The 13,255-nt window shown below is 34.2% G+C and overlaps 1 protein-coding gene and 1 pseudogene across 1 annotated transcript; one reads left to right on the top strand and one right to left on the bottom strand.

The window, feature by feature from the left end:
- Positions 1-150: 150 nt before the first annotated feature.
- On the top strand, positions 151-2,000 carry LOC142544605 (plant cysteine oxidase 1-like; annotated as a pseudogene).
- Positions 2,001-5,109: 3,109 nt separating this feature from the next.
- On the bottom strand, positions 5,110-9,307 carry LOC142545687 (uncharacterized). The gene is made up of 7 exons (XM_075653025.1): positions 8,945-9,307; positions 8,126-8,190; positions 7,716-7,753; positions 6,716-7,602; positions 6,476-6,565; positions 6,223-6,284; positions 5,110-5,467 (listed from the first exon to the last, which is right to left on the bottom strand). The coding sequence occupies exons 1-7, from the start codon at positions 9,200-9,202 to the stop codon at positions 5,362-5,364; spliced, it is 1,506 nt and encodes a 501-aa protein (XP_075509140.1). The 5' UTR covers positions 9,203-9,307; the 3' UTR covers positions 5,110-5,361.
- Positions 9,308-13,255: the final 3,948 nt, after the last annotated feature.

The following is a 13,255-nucleotide window of genomic DNA, read 5'->3' as shown; positions in this document are numbered from 1 at the left end:
CAATTAAGTTAAAAATGACTTTGAATTTATGGTCACATTTAAAGTGGTTTGATTTGATTTTGTCTTCATTCTCTCCAATTAATATTGATTCCTTGTTTGTAGCGAAAACAATTATTATATTATCCGGTTCGCACAAGTAATCATCAGATTTCAATACCCAAAAATCAGCCATTTTCGAGACTTTCTTTTCTTGACGATGACACTAGAAGCTCCGGGTTTCTTGCAGGGGAAGATTGGGAGATTTGACGATAAGGCCGTTGAGAAGAAGAGAACAAGAAAAAGGATTCGAATGGAGAGACCCCTGCAGGCCGCTTCGATTGCTCTGGAGAGGTTGTATGATACATGTCTACAAGTTTTTCAGGGAATTGGGACTGTTCCTTCTCCTATACATGTGAAGAAGTTGTCCGGTATTCTTGGTAAGGATCCACATCTTGTGTTATTTTTATAAATGGTATTTTGAGAAATAATTTATCTTTTTGAAGTTACACAGGATTTTTAGATATTCCTGAATCATGTGATCATATGTCCTAGATTCTATGAAGCCTGAAGATGTTGGGCTTCGTGAAGATGCGGAGTTCTTCAAAACCAAGAATTCTGTTCAAGGGAATATAGGAGTCACTTATGCAACCATCCATAGATGTCAAAATTTCTCGGTTAGGATTTTCTTTGAAAATTATAATTGGAGATTTTAAAAAAAAAAATCTTTGAAAAAAAATTATTTAATGAATATAATTATGCATCTTTTATACTCGAATATTTATATCTCGAAATTGAAATTTACGAGTGTTTTAAAGTTGTTAGTTTATCCTTTGTGCAGCTGTGCATTTTCTTCCTCCCCCCAGCAGCTGTAATACCTCTGCACAATCACCCCGAGATGACGGTTTTCAGCAAGATTTTGTTGGGAACCATGGCCATTAAAGCTTATGATTGGGCTGATCCCTTCAATGGCTACCCAGCGTCGTCTTTTAAAAGTAATCAATCATCTCTGAAATTAATATTCTTATTCAATGCAAGTTAATCCTGCCATCTACGATTAAAATTTATTCTGGTTCTTTAGAGAAGTTGACTATAAACTTTAAATTTCCCATCACTTGTCTATATATTATTCTATGTTATGTTAATTAGAATAAATTTCAAGTTCACACATAATATTATCATCTGAAACTAAATCTACTTTGTCTTGCTAATATGTAAATAAGTATCGTATTATATTTTATTATAAACAATAAAATTATAATTGAAATCCATGGATTTGATCATGTCCCCAAACACAATCTTAATGTCTGATGAATTCGCAGCAAGACGACTAGCCAAGCTTAAGGCCAACACTACATTCACGGCACCATGTGACACTTCTGTGCTGTATCCTACATCCGGAGGAAACATACATGAATTCAGAGCCATAACACCCATGTGCTGTTCTAGATGTACTTGGACCGCCCTATTCGAAAGACGACGGGCGCGACTGTTCCTACTATAAAGATACTCCGTGCACTGTTTTATCAGGTGAGCGAACAACCGTGTCAATGCGGCCTTGGAAGAGACACCTAGGTACTATATATATACATGTATAGCTCAAATCACTATCTAATGTTTAATTTAAAAAATTTAAGTTACACGTTCGACTGAAGTATGGGTTTATATACAGATGGAGAAGAACTCACAAAGGTTAATAAAGATGGAAGAGGTTACGGATGGCTCGAGGAAATCGAGAACCCCAAAGAATCAGACATGGATGTGATTGAATATATGGGTCCTAAAAATCAAGATTCCCCTTAATAATTCTTAATCGTTCCTTTTTTTATTTTTTCTCGATCTACTTAATTTCTATAACTAAAACATTCTCTCTACAGATAGCAAGAAAGTTGTCTTACGCGAATATTACTCCAACATTTTTTTTTTTAGCTTTATGCGGATATTACTCCAACATTTGATTGTCGTCTCATTCTCGTTTCTCCTGTAAATATGTATATTTCGACTTATTGGTTATGTTTAGAGTACTCAAGTATATATTAAATAATTTGATTTTTGTGTGAAATTCAATCATAATTATATGCAGTAGATGCAAATTTAAGTTCAATTTTATTTTTGATAGTTTCTATTACTTGACAACTGAACTGATCGATCGCATACTCTTAAACATTACAATAAATCATAATGATTATATCTGAATATTCAAAAATCGTGACATCAAGTAACAAAAATTTGAATACACGTTAAAACAAAATCTCCTACTCCCATTGTAATTAAAATAAACTAGAATAATATTTTTCTATTAAATTGTTGGTTAGGGGGCATTTTTTTAAAAATTGGATATTTTGTCATCATAAAGCTAATTAATTGGAAAAAAAAATATTGCTTAGAAATAAATGACAATGGTCGAATGGTTCAATCGTTTGATACCATGATTTTTGTTTTCAATTAATATATTGATACCCATGGGCCCACTAGGCCCAGATCACATTTGGAGGTCGAGACCACATTTGGATGGAAAGCCCATTATTGACTTGTTTTTATGGCTTTTATTTGTTGAACCATTACTATTACTATTTTTTTTATATATAAAATAAAAGACACCACTAGAGATGTGTGTGCAGGGCTTTATTAGTTTATTGTAGAACTTCACTTGTTAATTGTTATTCTCCCTCATTAAAGTCTTGGTATAGTTTAGAAGAAGGGCATTTCCCAAAGAAGAATTTTTAAAGGTAAAAATAATTAATGGTTGGAGTTTTTTTTAAATGTTTGGAAAATTATTTGGGAAATATTACCAGGAACGGTTTTAATTTTAAAAGATAAAACATTGTTTGATTTTATTAAAAGTCATATATTTTAAATTAAATTAAAAACGATATAGATACTTAATAAAATAGTAAAATATTACTAAAAATTGATGATTATGATTAATAAGAATTTATCCTGGAGGAAAAACAACGAAATGGTTTGGTGATGTTTATTTTCATTTTTCGAGTATGAAAATTAAGTTTCGATAACTAAAATCAAGAAAAGCTTAATCCTAACTAATCTTCGTTCATTGTAGAATTTAGAAAACATGATCAAATAATAATTTTTTTTTATCATTCGCTCAAATTTACTCAAGGAGAACCAATTTTCATCTTGGAAACACTAAATATATATCATATAAAATCAGAAAAATAGGATAAAAATATTGGGAGCTTGATAGTGGATGAGAGTACCCGGAGATTATTGTTGGAGATATCCAGTTTACAGATGGTGGTGAGATTTGTCGAAGGATTGGGAAGTGCATCCAAACACATCCCACTTAGATCCACTATGTCCAGCTTACTGCTTGCTTCTTCCACTCCGGCCCTTCTGTTCCTCGTCACCTGCCTCCTCCTGCCGTAGTCCATCCTCGTAATATGCTGCTCTTCAGGAGTATCAGTCCGAGGGTTAATGGGACAGACACTCAGGCGTGTTTGGATGAAACACAAGAACACATGCGAAGGTGATCATGTCTATATATATATATATGGTTGCGTGTGTGTGTGTGTGTGTGTGGACAGTGGGTAAAATGGAAATTATAGTACGGATGAAAAATGGGGGTGCGAAGTACAAAATCCGTAGGTTGTGTACAGAACAGAAATCAACAATGCCCGCCATCTTCTTCCTTACTTGGCTTTCTTCGCACGCAACTCGATGCTTATGAACAATTCTTGCCACTCTTTCAAAATACTCTTTTTTCCAAATATATGGGAGATATTTTTGTGGAGCTGGAGCATTTAATTACATGGGATGGTTTTTTTTTTTTTTTTCCCTTTTTTGGTTAATATTTATTTTCCTTGGTTTTTAAAGCTTTATTGTGACTTCTCAATGTATTAATTATGACCATAATACAAACAAATATATCGATGTACCTGTTATGTTTTCGTATAGTCTTTTGTCGTTTAAGTTTTTTTTTTATAACTAATTTGATTTATATATTATAAAAATAATATCATAATTATAAAAATTTATATACGTCATTATGATTTACGGTAATATGTAAGCTTGGCCAGGTCTCACGTCTGAGTCTTAATATAGTATATAGATAAAAATAAATTAAAAAAAAAAGGAAGAAAGAAAAAGTTCTCTTGTCGACCGTTATTTCTATTCATAAACTTGAGTCCTATACCTTATAGAAAGGCCAAGTATGTTGATATGTTGATTATCTTTCAATAATAATGATTTTAATAGCATGCTAATATTATAATTAATTATTTATGTAATATTACATATTTGTAATTTTCATCTTTTCACTTTTGTTTTCAAATATTATTCACTTCTGTTTTTTCTTCACTCTTTATGATTTATAAATCTAATAACTTCTTAAAAGTAAAATATATTGCACATACTCCTTTGACATAATGAGAAAGTTTTTGAACAATTTTTTCAAAAGGTTTTCTAAACATAATATCAACTATAAAGTATTTCTAAATAAAAATGACTTCAAATATTTTGATGAGAAAAATACTTGCATTTAAAATTATTTAGACTTGAGATGTGTGGCATGAAAATGACAATTCAACAAAGTCTCTGACAAGTCAAGGAATTTCCCAATTCTTTGTGGTCGACAAATTTTGGTGGTGTCCTTTTCCCTATGATTGAATTATTTGACATCTCATCACAAACGGCGCCGACACTTCGAATTATACCATCTTTTGTTCCCATTAAATTGACTCCATTAATTAATATTGGGAAAGTAAAACTCGAAAATGATCGTCTTCACGAATTTATTATTCAAAAAATGATACCATTAAACCTGAAGCAATGTGACCTTTTGGTCGTACTCACAAATGGAGGTGTTTTTATTGAAAAGCCATTTATTTTTTTTCCACATAACTCTAACGTTAAGACGGTTGTGTGACAAAAATTCATGAAATTTTTTATTTTTTAATATAAAAATTATTATTATTCATGATAATTATATATAAGATCAACATGTTTTTTTTTACATACCAAGACTTGCTCATTTATTTCTTGATTAGGGCACATTACCAATCTGGTACTATAACTGCTAATCCAAATCAACTATTGAATCAACAATTATTTATGAACCCTTGGTATATGCGATCATATCTTGATAATAGTCGATGTCGGATTGAAATCATGTAGTAAAATCCCAACAATTCGAATTAGGACAAAAGGGTATTTTCAAACAGGTTCATAATTTGATTCAAGCATTGGGAAATGTCTGAATCGCACATATAAATAGATAAACTAAAATTTTGATAGACTCCAAAAATTTCAAGAAATGCCGCAGAGTGATAACCAGACCAATGATCTGGAGATGAAATCATGGCACGTAAATTCAAAAGTATCTTGCAGCATAAGGAACATTTGTCGCAAGTGGTTGGTTTCTCCGGCTCAGTCGTCATCAGCATAATTGAATTTTATCGAATGGGATTGCAGGTCAATTTGTCCTCCCCTGTAGCTACCACGCTTCTTCTTGGTTTTTTCATGTCTGAAGCCCCTGCGTACGGGCAGTTTAGCAGAAAATGTCAGCAAGTTAAATATTCACCGTGTAATCCAGATACAGATATTGTTGTATGTTTCAGGAGCGATTATGCTTCACAAAAGAAGATTCAAGATTCAAGATGTCTTTTAGTTCTCATTAGAACCCTGAAAGCGGCTCAAATCAGGGGGTATTGGCTCAACCCATAATCATCAACCAACACACCCAAAAAAAATAGAAGGAATTTCAAAAAAAATTGACTAGTTTCTTCTCGGCGACAAGCATCTGAGAGGGGCATCCAACTAACCCTGTATCTTTTTACTCTGTAACAAGTTGTAAGCTGTCATAGTTAATTTTGAAGGAAGAGGCAATTTGCTTTTCACCCCATTGAGCGACAAGGGTAATGTACCATTGGGTGTCCCGAAATGCAAGAGGGCTTTTTCTACAGTAGAAAAAATGGGCACGCCAACTAGACATCAACACCACAAGCATTTTAGTGGAACACATAACAAATGCAATCACACAGAAAGAGAATGATTATAAGCACATAGATACATCTCCAACATCCACTGGTGGTCGGAGATAATTGCGTGATGTACTTGAATCAAAGGTATTTTTACTGAATAAAGTTCTTACACACGTTATGAATTGTTGTAACTTCAAATCCATATCATAAGTGTTCACATTTATACCCAACGTCCTTGCATTTTCAGCCTTCATTTATTCTTTTTTATTTGAAAGGGTTTGTCGTCTAAAATCTCAGAAAAACATACCTTCCTTTGACCTGACCGAGAACTTCTTGTGCCTTTGCCCCATAACCACTTTCAGCACCATCCTGCAAAACCTTGGAAGAATAAGTACTACTACCTCATGCACGTATGAAATATTGACATGGTAAATTGTACTTCAAATGAACAATCACATGTGCATTATTGTTAATCGTAAAGCAAATCGACTTGGAGCAGTATAAATTAAAATGCACAAGCGTAAATGATGAGTCAAAAAAAAAAAGGAAAACCAACAAACCTTAGCCCAATAAGAATTATCTTGAAGCCTCTCATCAACAAACTCCACCTCGTCAACTTTAACTCTTTGAAATGCATTTACTGTTTTCGGCTGCAAAAAACAAGAAAAGAATAACTTAACATAACATCTACCAGAACCTTTAACAACTGGTGCCACAGTACAAAATTGATCACTATGCGCACATCAAGAGAATCGTAAACAAAATTTTCTAAAAATGTTGGTCAACAGAAGGAGACATACCTCAGTAGAATTTTTATGCTGTTTCGTAGCAGATTTTGGGTGGCTTAGTTTCTCAGCTCCATTGTTGGGATCCCCATCACGAATTTCACCAGTTTGTTTCTCAATGTGGCTGTCAGCATGTCCATTGGCTCCAGGGAGTGTAATCTGTGTTTCAAAACTGTCGGTTTTTCTACGCTTTGATCCCCCAACCGCCACATCCAAAATAATAGGCAGTTCTTTATTTTCATCAGAAGCCAGCCCTTTTCTTTTCTTAGAAGACTTCTTAGATTCCTTAACCACAACTCCAGCAGCCTCAACTGATTTCTTTTCAGATGTGCTATCAATTGGTTTTCCCGAGTCAAGTGCTGCTGCATTTTCATCAGAAAACTTATTATTTTTATCATCTGTCTTCATTTTCTTTTTCTTCGTTTTATCTTTCGTTTCAACTATGACCTCAGAATCATGTTTATCATTGCTTGCCACAGATAGTATATCTTTCTGTTTCCCTTTGGTCATCTCAGGGATCGCATTTAGCAGCTTTTCATCAGTAATTGTAGATTCTGACTTGTTCTTTTTTGTCTTGTCCTTTCGTTTCTTAACCAATTCATCCCCTAATTCTAGTGTTAATCCACAAACTCTTTCTGTGGTAGACTCGTTAAATGTTTTTGATTTCTGTTCACCATGGCTAAGGGCACCATTTGTCTTGCAGTTTTCCTCCTGTTGGAGCTTCAAATTTGATTCATTTGCTTTTTCTCTGATAACGGCATCTTCTGAAGTTCTTTCAGAATCGATGGCTGGAACATCCCCCTTTTTCTTTTGCTTCTTCTTCTTCTTATCACTTACTATCCCTTCAGACACTGCACAACACGAACCTCCAATTTGCTCTGCTGACGCAGGACCCTGTTTTTCTGCAAGAAAATAGGTTTTAGATACGAGACTGAAACTCGCTTTTGTCGAAATGATACAAAGGTCAAAATGATACAAAGGTCAACATAAAGTATTCAAAACGTCAAGGATTTACCTAGCTGCTTTGTGGTGTTGTCTTTTTTCGTATTATTACTGCACACAAAAGGAGTTCAACAACATAAGAATCAAATATAAACTTCAATATTTTGGGACCTTATCAATTCACTGTTCCAAAAATAAATTAATTTTAACAAAATTGCCATCAAATGAGACTGTGCACAAGAAAGTTGCTGCCAATCTCAGACCTCAGTACACATGGAAATCCAAATCCGAAACTTGAAGTTCTCTTGTGCCCAGATAAGGAATGAGGACTAAATAGCAGAACATATAGCAACGAGGGCCGAGATATTTCAAATATTTCTCATGCTTTCCAGGAAATCAGAAAGAAAATCTGTTAGCAACAAAATTTAAAATAAGAAGAAGTTGACAATCCAGCAAGCGTCCTTGTGAATCCTGGAAGCTTACCAACTATCCAAATAGTTGGAGAAAATCTCGTTCAAGTTCAGCGCCCTGGCCTTCCAACTATCATCCTGAAGAAAAACTGGATTAAATACAATAAGCCAGCAAAACCACAAATTATAGATGAAAATTACAGAAAATAGTTAAGCAGTGCCTTAACAAGTAAGATATTACATGTTCATACACAGCACATAAGATTCCATTCCATCAACTTTTTCTTTTGCATTAAAATTATTTCGGGTTATGTCCAGAAGTCATTTATCACTTGCCAGATAAATATGTAGGTACACAGCACTTATGATTTAATTCCTTCAACTATTTATTTTCCATTATACTATGCTTTATCCATGTCTAGAAAAGCTCTTTAGCACTTACCATATAAATTTAAAGTGTATAGCTATATCTAATGAGTGAAAATCATCGAATTTTCTTGATTCAAGCCAAAAAAAAAGAGTGAACAATGTGAACAATTCCTAATACCTCAAAATCCATATCAATATCAATAAAAGGCTTAAGCATTGCCACTATTGGCAAAACATAGTTTATGTGTATTCTTCAGATCACTTTCATTCCCAGTATACTTTAAAGTTCAAATTGAAACAGGGAGCTGAAATATTCACATTGAACAAGACAAAGAATGAACAATGGTGTATTTCTCGCAAGTTTAAAAACATAATAGACGCACGCCATCACATAAACTTTAACTGAGCGAGCAGGAGCAGTTCTCAAATTGGAAAAAAATGGATCTGCACCCAAATTGCCCCATTTTCCTCCCCAAAAAATCTTGGAGAACCTGCACAACCAAATGTAAATTCTTGTACAGACCTGAATTTGAGTTGCGGAGACGAAACGTTTGAGGACTTTGAGTAGGCCTTTATTTTCGAGCCACAGAGCGACAGAACAAATCAAAACAGACTCTTCTTCAGACTTCAGTTGGGCGGAGTTCTCAGGCCGCTTCCTCTCCATTGCCGTGGCCCCCACCAAGTTTCTTTGAAGTTCTGCGAGGAGCACCTGGCGAGGCTTGAGGGCAAGCAAGGATGATGTGCTAGGGCTTGCGTCAGCACACCCTCCGCCTTCGTGCATACAGCGAGAATCCTGCTTGTCGGAGGAAGGAATGGTACCTCAATGGTTTAAGGCTGCACGATTATATTTCCAAGGGTTTTGGTTTTCAAGGTGTTGTACGTGGCTCTACAATTACAGTACCCCGCATTGTTTTTTTTTTTTACCTTTTCTATTTTCTATTAATTATTTGGATTAATATCTACTTGTTGACGATTTCTTCCGAACTTCACAGACAATTTCATAGCCAAATGAGTTTTTTTATTCTATTAAATAAATCAATAATCACATATGTAGAAAAAAAATATTTCAAAGAATCGTAGGCATACTCAACTCGAATATCCGATTAAATTAATATATATTTATATATTTATATCGTTAATTCTAATATGATTTTATTGAATGATATTAATTGGATGGAATGAACAAAATTATTTTAGTATAGAGTTGATATTATTTTTATGGGATAATAGTGTTAGAATAAATTGTTTATAATATTTTGTTATTTATTTTATAATGTTTAGTTTACTAAGTTTTATTCAAGAAAATTTAATTATAGATGATAATATAATATTTGAGTAGAATATAGATATTCAATTTTTTGACAAGTATGAAGATGAATATGCAATTGAATATCGGATAAAGATAATAAATATAATAAATAACGAAGATTACATAATTTTCAATTCATTATCATTCCTACGTATTGCCAAATAAAGATTATATTTGTTTATATTTCAAATTTAAAAATTGAGCAAATTTATTTAAAAACACATATTTATATTTTTACCCAAAAAAATCATCATCATGCAGCAATCAACAACGAATGAATTTTTAATTAAAAAACTAATTTATGTTCTTACATCATGTAAAATGTTATTTTATATTGAAGTCAGTATTTAGTTGTTACAAATATATTATGTCATTATGTGAAATATTATATTGTAAAATTTTTAAATAGTAAAAAAAATGGAATGGTATAACAAAATATCACAAAACTGTTATGAAATTGTTTCACTGATTAATTTTGTGAAACAATTATCTTTAATCCTATTCATGAAAAAATATTATTTTAAATATCAAAAATTTATTTTTTTCTAGATGTGAACAGGGTAACCCTGCAAACCATAACCAAACATTTATTGACTTATTTCCCAATTTAGTCTGAGAAATATGTTTCATAAAAAAAATTTCTATATAATATAATCTAAAATTATAAAACTACAAGTTTGTTTGATTGTCATTAGTTCGTTTGATGTTCTTGTGTGTGTTGTGATTTGATGTTTGATTTTAGCCATGAGAAAATGGCAGGTAATACGATGTGGTATATGTGATATTTTTCATTATATAATTTTGTGATAATTTTATTATGGTATTTTAGAAGTTGTGGGAGAAATTTTTGTTGGATTAAATGTAATGGGTTTGTGAGATTTATGGACTTTCCATGTGGATGAATGAAATATTAGAAAGGTGGGTTTGTCCACAAAATGATATAGATAAGCTTATATTGTGTTACACTCTATAGAAGTGTAACAATGATTGATCAAGAGGCTCTCTCGCGCCGCAGAGGACCCCAAATCATTGGCCTTTTTTGAACTGGAAAAAGCTTGATTTGTGTGCAAGCGTACGAGCGCGACCTAGGTGTGTCGAATGTCGGACCGATCAAAGCAAAAATCGCCTAGCTAGTCTATGACATCTTTTTGTTTTTTTTTTCGGTTGAGACCTTTAACATGCCCTGACTTTTGGTGCTTCGTCTGCCCAATCTTTGTGCTTCATGTGCTTTCTTTATGGCAACCTTTGGCCTTTCGTATGGATTGTATTGAGATATATAAATAGGGGATGTGCCAAGGCAGAAAAGACCATCGAAATTCCACTTTCTCCTGCATTTTTACATTCTGTGTAACGTACCATACTGTTACTATTCAAAAATTTGCGGAAAAATTAAAAATTTTCTTAAATAAATCGTGAACAACCAGAGTTTGATGAAGTAAACTGTACGTCTCCAAATCTGTTGCAACAAAAGATCTAAAAATTTAAGTTTGACAAAAGTATTTGAACATTTTTATAAAACTAAAACTTGGCGGTCCTCGGGTCTAGCCTCCTACTCAGTCCAAGCCTGCCCCTTGGTCACCACCTCCAGTCTCCTCATAATCATCCACACCTGCATCGATCAAGTCTAGTGAGTCTAAAGACTCAACACGTATAAACTGGGAGTAACGAATAATACGTAATAAAACCACATACAACTTTAAAATAGAACATACATACTTGAAACTTGAACTTACACTAAACATGATCATACGTACATAACTTAGACATGCCATAACGTGAAAACTTTCATAAACATGCTTGCATACTTGTACATACATAAACATACATGAATTTCATTATTTTTGCGTAGAGGCATGTTTCAAAGCAAGTGACACATAACATAAATAGCCTGATCAGACTAAACCACAATACTGGGCTGACAGGGACGAATCCACTGCCACATACATGAGATCCCCGTTCATGCTTTAACGGGCGGATTGGTCCCCGTTCATGATTTAACGTTTTTCAATCCTGATCTAAACACATTCATGCTTTAACGGGGTGGATTGGTCCCCGTTCATCATTTAACGCTTTCCAACCCCATACATACATTGATCACAAGACATTTAGTATACATCAAAAACTTGAAAATATTTTCTTGCACGTCAACATACTTACTTGGTGTTGAGGGATTCGTTGGATTTCATTTGGGGCCGCTATTGCACATACTAACATGAGTTTTAAATACTTAACTTGCATAGCTTAGACGTAGGTATACGTGCTCACCACCGAATTCAATAAATAACTTAAGACATTCTATAACACTCCGGACTTGACCTCATTTAAATCATCGTACTAACCCAAGACATGAAACTCCAAGACACAATAAAATTTCCCAAAATTTATGAAGTACACGGACCCCGTGCATGGGTCCGTGTAGATGCGGTGAAATTTTTCGTGCAGAAGGGGGAAGGCACGGACCCCGTGCCTTAGTCCGTGTGAGGGTCCGTGTAGACTCGGATAAAAAGACACTTCGAAGGATATAAAGGCACGGACCCCGTGTAAGGGTCCGTGAGAGGGTCCGTGTACCTGCGCAAATCGAAAACTCACGAAAATTTAATACATGGGATGCTTATCATTCTAGACTCGATTGTACGGACCATGAACTGACACTCCGAGACTCATCCTAGTATGCCATGACAACGAACCAAATTCGTACAAACACCCCAAAGCAACGACGTCCACTCTACGACACATACAATTCAAAAAACACGGCAATTGACACCAAATCGCTTCCTACGATTTCTAACGAATTCGAGTGCCTATCGCCACTAATCGACAACCCAAATGCCAACCCAATATCATACTGAGCATACTTAGACGCGGCAACGATCACCATCGATCCTCAACGAAGCCTGCAACAATAAAATCTCAAGAACACGTTAATAAACATATTTTTCTGAAGACGCAGTTTGAGTAGTTCTACGAAAATACCATAACTCACTCAATTTTTACCCAAATATTTCGAATTTACTGTCAAATCGAAGGTATCGAAAAGTTTTACAATTTTGTGTTGAAATTTTTCTCGAAAACGCGACCGAAAAACCGCAGTATTAAAAAAAAGACAGAAAAAACGAAAATCTTAGATCTAAAAATGGTTTCAAAAGTGATATAAACACAATTGCTCAAACTTCTACGCATCACACATGTATTTTTACGCATAAATAACAACATAACGCATAATATGACGAGATCGATGCAGAAATAACAGAATATACGTGCCTTTGATGATTAGAAATACCGATGTGACGATTCCGACACGGGAAGGATGCGAGAGACGATCCGGGACGAACGTGGCACTGAATTCCTTGAAGAAAACTAACGAAAATGTGCTGGACAAGAAAGGGAGGGGCGACTGCTCTCTTGGGGAAGAACCCTAGGTTTCTCTCCTCTCAAAATAATAGAAATCTGAAACGTGGTTGTGTGTGTGTGTTTTGCCGATTTTTAGTGTGTGTAAAAATGTGTGTGCATGTGATTAGTAAATTA

The sequence above is a fragment of the Primulina tabacum genome, chromosome 5, assembly GCF_025594145.1.
Source record: "Primulina tabacum isolate GXHZ01 chromosome 5, ASM2559414v2, whole genome shotgun sequence".
NCBI lineage: Eukaryota > Viridiplantae > Streptophyta > Magnoliopsida > Lamiales > Gesneriaceae > Primulina > Primulina tabacum.
Note: the sequence above shows the minus strand (reverse complement) of the source record. Positions and strands in the feature narration are given on the sequence as shown.